General features: G+C 56.6%; 1 protein-coding gene across 1 annotated transcript in view; it reads right to left on the reverse strand.

The window, feature by feature from the left end:
• Positions 1-3,270, reverse strand: part of TNK1 (tyrosine kinase non receptor 1) — an 11,263-nt gene extending 7,993 nt beyond the window's left edge. The window contains exons 1-6 of the mRNA XM_027773205.1: positions 3,067-3,270; positions 1,283-1,462; positions 1,045-1,115; positions 513-704; positions 228-383; positions 1-109 (exon numbers count right to left, since the gene is read on the reverse strand). Coding sequence (XP_027629006.1) covers positions 1-109; positions 228-383; positions 513-704; positions 1,045-1,115; positions 1,283-1,445 — 691 coding nt within the window. The 5' untranslated portion in view covers positions 1,446-1,462; positions 3,067-3,270. The remainder of the gene's footprint in view (positions 110-227; positions 384-512; positions 705-1,044; positions 1,116-1,282; positions 1,463-3,066) is intronic.
• Positions 3,271-4,742: the final 1,472 nt, after the last annotated feature.

Below are 4,742 nucleotides of genomic sequence, written 5' to 3' on the forward strand. Positions count from 1 at the left end.
GCCCCCGCTGCCGCAGGAAGAGGCAGAGCAGGGTCACGGGCAGCGGGGGTGCCGGAGCCGGGGCGGTCAGGCGCGCGTGCAGGGAGCCCAGTGGTGCCAGCTCCATCACCTGCAGAGACGCATAGCAGCGGCCTGAGCCGGTGTCGGGTTCCAGGGGATTCTGGCCGCCCCCATCCCACCGCACACCAGCCCCACCAGCCCGGGGCCACCAGCCCGGATAGCCTCACCATCTGCAGAGGCTGGCCCAGGACCAGGCCGTGCAGACGCAGCACATGAGGGTGCTCCAAGTTCATCATGACAGACACCTCTCGCAGGAAGTCCCCCAGCTCTGTGCCCACGGGGCCTTCGGGACCTACCCGGAGAGACTTCACAGCCACTGGGACCTGGAGGTGGGAGAAGCACCATCAGGCACCCTGGAAACGGCCTTAACAGGGTCAGACAGAGGGTGCATGAAGAACTTAGGAGCAGCCGGCCCAGGCACCCTGGGGGAAGCAGGCTCCCTGGACACTCACACTCTGGCCGCTGGGCAGCGTCCACAGCCCTCGGTGCACCACACCAAAGCAGCCTGAGCCCAGCAGCTCCCCTCTGCGCACAGCACTCTCTGGGATCAGACACTTGAGTCCAGCCTCTGACTCAGGGAAGCATCGGGGGCTCTCTACTGGTGGAGGGGTCTCTTTCTGCTCATGGGTAAGACCACCAAGGATCTGAAACAGGGGTGGAAAAAATCAGAGAAAATCCTCCAGTCACTCAGCACACCCAGCTTGTAAAATTCTTTCATTGTATGTATCATTATTATTGTATCATTTCATTGTATGTATCATTATTATTGTTTTTATTTGCTACAGGGTACATGTGCTCACCAGAGAGAGAGAAAGAGCAAGTGAGAAAGCAAGCTGCCAGGTCTAGGACTCGAACTGCAGTTAGCCCCGTGGGAGACCAGCACCCCAATCACCATGCCACCTGCTGGGCCCAGCTCACCCGGTTTCTAGGCTTAACTAAGCTTGCCCTTTAAGCCTCTCAAGCTCCCCAGCCCCCAACACACACCTTGTAGACCCAGTTCTTAGACTTGAGCCCAGAACGGTGCCTCTTCAGAGCTTCAGCCAGTCTGCGCTGGGCTGGAAGAGGCCAGAGCAGAGGGTTAGGGTGGAGGTGGGGGTGAGAAGATCCAGAGGAATTTTCAGGGAGGGGACTGGGGCATGTGTGTGCTGGTAGTGGGGAGGGAGGTGGGTAACTGACAGGCTGGGGAAGCAAAGACCGGGGCTGGGGGCAGGGGTCGCCTCACCAGGTCGGCCCATGCCGATGCTATCCAGGTCCTCAGGCGTTACAAAGTTGAAGTGCTCTGGCCGAGTGACATTTAGCTCTTCAAGGATGGGCCGGTAAAACTGAGCCAGCTGGGTGTCACGGAGCAGCTGCAGCAGCCACAGGGAGCCTGCCTCTGGGAGCATGTCTCTAGAAGGAACCCCTAAGGATGATGGCACCTCCGTCAGATCTATAGCCCAGGGTAAGCACCCAGGACACTCAGACCCCCAGAGATGGGGTTTCCTGCTCCAGCCTCAACCCATCAGAAACACTGATTCAGAGGACACAACAGAGAAAGACAGGAACCCTGCGGTGTATGCACACAAACCAGGAAGCAGGCTCCCCGACCCAGGGCCTCCAGGTATGTGCCCGCTTACCACTGAGAAACTTGCCCTCCTTACTCCTAACAGATCACGGCACACTGTGCTGTACCCCGAGGTCCCCCAGATCTGGTGCCCTTTTAGATCGGAGCTAACTGTTGCAGATACTCTACACACCTGACTCCTCTCCTCATACATGAGACAGGGCCTACCACAAACATACTGGAGCTAAGATAAGCTAGCCACAACATACTTCAGACATAGGTAGACATGCAGGTAGGCACATTCACAGAGTCAGACAGCTATAAAGCCACTGCTACACACACACACACACACACGCACACGCACACACACACACACGCACACACACGCAATGAGACCTACAGATGTGCTGCAAACATGCCTGGGACAACCAGGTATGTCCTTTGGAATTTAAGCCATTTCAGTATGCTGCCACGGGACACCCAGGCTCACGGCGACTCGCCCTCTCACGTGCACGGCAGTTCACTGCCTCCACACACCGAAGATACTTAGATACACCCAGTGTTCACGTCTGACACATCAAGGTCCACACACACAACACACAAGATATCCAGGTACAGTGTCTACACATACCTGAGTTATCCAGGAATGCTGTTCCCTCACCCCAGAGACTCCCAGGGTCATTGGCTTACCCCCCCTTTTTAAATTTGCTATAGGGCATATACACTCACCAGAAAAAGAAAGATGGAGAGAAGGAGAGAGAGAAAGTGAGAACGTACCCCCGAGGGGGAAGGCTATGGCACGATTCCTTCTCCAGTCTCCTCTAGGGATTCTGGGCATGCATGCACGCATGCCCGGGGTGTTTCTCAAGCCATAGTCCCAACCCAAAGTCTGCTGACCATGGTCATCCCACTGCCTTAACCATCAGGGATTAGTTGGCCCAGTCATTGCCTCTTGAACACCCAAGGCAGCAACACTGGAAATCAAATGGGCCTCTAAATGCAGTTGGTGCTAAGTACTGCCTCGAGACCCACCTAGGCTGTCAGGTGACAGTTCCACGCACACCCACCTGAGCTCACCTACTGGTAGATTCCTTCTAGCACACCCGAGCCGCTCAAGTCCCTCGATCTGACTCCAACCTTTGTTAGATAAGGATGTAAGGGCTCTGGGTCCTGGCGGCCCGCAAGATCGCTTTCGCTTACAAACACGCCTGAGCACACACACGCATAACGCACACCCTTTAGTTAAGCGAGGAGGAAGCTGATGACTCAAGGTTGGGCCCAGGTGGAAAATCAGGCGGGGAGGGCCTAGGAACTGGGCGCAAGCAGGTGAGGAGAAGCGGAAAGCCCAGGACCCTGGGAGACCCAGCACTGCAGGAAAGGTGGGAAGGGAAAGCTCCAGAGAAGAGAGAGACGCGGCCGCGGAATGGTAGGGCCCCAGGGAAGGGTAGCACCCGCGGACGCACCCCGGGCGACGACGGCTCCGCTGGCCAGCTTCAGCCCGAGTGCCTGGGTTTCTCTGGATCTCACCTGGAGAAGGCGGAAGCGGCAGCTGCGGAGCCGCCCAGGTTGCCCTGATTAAATCCCGAGGAGGGCGGGACCTGGCCAGCCCGGGCCGCGCCCCCAGTTCCCTGGTGGAACAGTGAAGGTTGCGGGGGCGGCTGGCAGCCCTTCCCTCCTCCAGGTCACGTTGGCTCCCTCACCTTGGGAAACCTCTCTTCCCCTGGCCTTTCCTCGCCTTCCTCTCGGCCTTTTCCAAGGAACTTTCCACCCCTCCCCAGCCCTCGCCATGTCTCTCCCCAGGTCTTCACCTCTCTCAATCAGAGCCCCACCCCTTGAATGAACAAGCCCGGGATAGAGACGTCCTGTCCAGGCGCTGGAATGTGAGGCAGGACGTGGCCCTGCCTTTAGGAGGGAGAGCCCACCTTCCGGGTAGGAAAGCCAGGCACTGTGGGGTGCTCTGGGATGGGACCAGAGCAGAGAAGTGGTGATGTGGGTTCAGGAAGTCACCACCTCACCTCCTACCCAAGCAGAGTCTCAGGCAGATCTCCGTGCCCCAGGGCACCCCCTGCCCATCACTGGCACTTCCCGGCCTCCTTCCAGAACAACACCTACCACCTGTGGGGCCTCTGCCCACCCCAGAGCTCTGCACACTGCCACCTGGCCTGTGGCCACCGGGAGATGGGCCAGGACCTTGAAGAGGGCCCCGAGGATGAGAATGCCTTCTCCCTTTTTCTCAAGGGTCTCAGAGAAGAAGCTGCCCGTCCTAAGACATCTGGCCTGCCTCATAGCTACCTAGAGGGTAGGAACGATGCCTGAACAGGGCAGGTGCTGTCCCCGGGGTCAGTGGGAGGGAAAGGCCCTCTCGTCTTGGTAAACACAGAGCCGGGCCAGCGTTGATAGGAAAATCTTCCTAACGCCGCTCTGCACGCACTGTTTTGTTGCCAGTGCTTTTACCCTCCAACCAGACCGGTTGATCACACAGTAACGGCCCCTTCCACATCTGTCATCTCTGATACAGCGTGAGCCCCGCAGGGCAGGGGCTTGGACTGTCTTGTTCATTCTTGTGCTCTAAAAGTACCTAGGACCAGGCCAGCAGGCGGCCTGGTGGTTGAGGCACTGGACTCCCATGTGGCTGACAGCAGTTCCAGTCCCAGACCTGGGGCTTGCTTTCTCACTTTCCCTCTCTCATCATCTGATGATCACACATGCCCTAGAGCAAATTAAAAAATATTAATTGGGGCCAGCAGGTGGTGTAGTGGTTAATATGCATGGCCTATGGCAGTTCAAGTCCTGGACCCAGCAACTTGAAACTCAAGGTGTGTGTGCGTGTGTGCCCAGAATCCTGAGAGGAGAATGGAGGAGAAGGAATTGTGGTGTGGCCAACCCCAATAGGGGTGATTTCTCACTATATCTCTGTCTCTCTGGCGAGTGTACACACCCTGTAGCAAAAAATCCCTCCAAAATATACACAATAACAATAATAAGTAATAATAATAAATAAAATTTTGGGACCAGCAGATGACATGATAATTATATTGCTGGACTCCCACATAGTTGACCACGATTTAAGTCCCAGATCCTGCAGCTTAAAACACACGCTGGGTGTGTGTGCATACGTGTCCCAGATCCTGAGAAGAGA

This window comes from Tupaia chinensis, unplaced genomic scaffold, assembly GCF_000334495.1.
Source record: "Tupaia chinensis unplaced genomic scaffold, TupChi_1.0 Scaffold000330_1, whole genome shotgun sequence".
Lineage (NCBI taxonomy): Eukaryota > Metazoa > Chordata > Mammalia > Scandentia > Tupaiidae > Tupaia > Tupaia belangeri.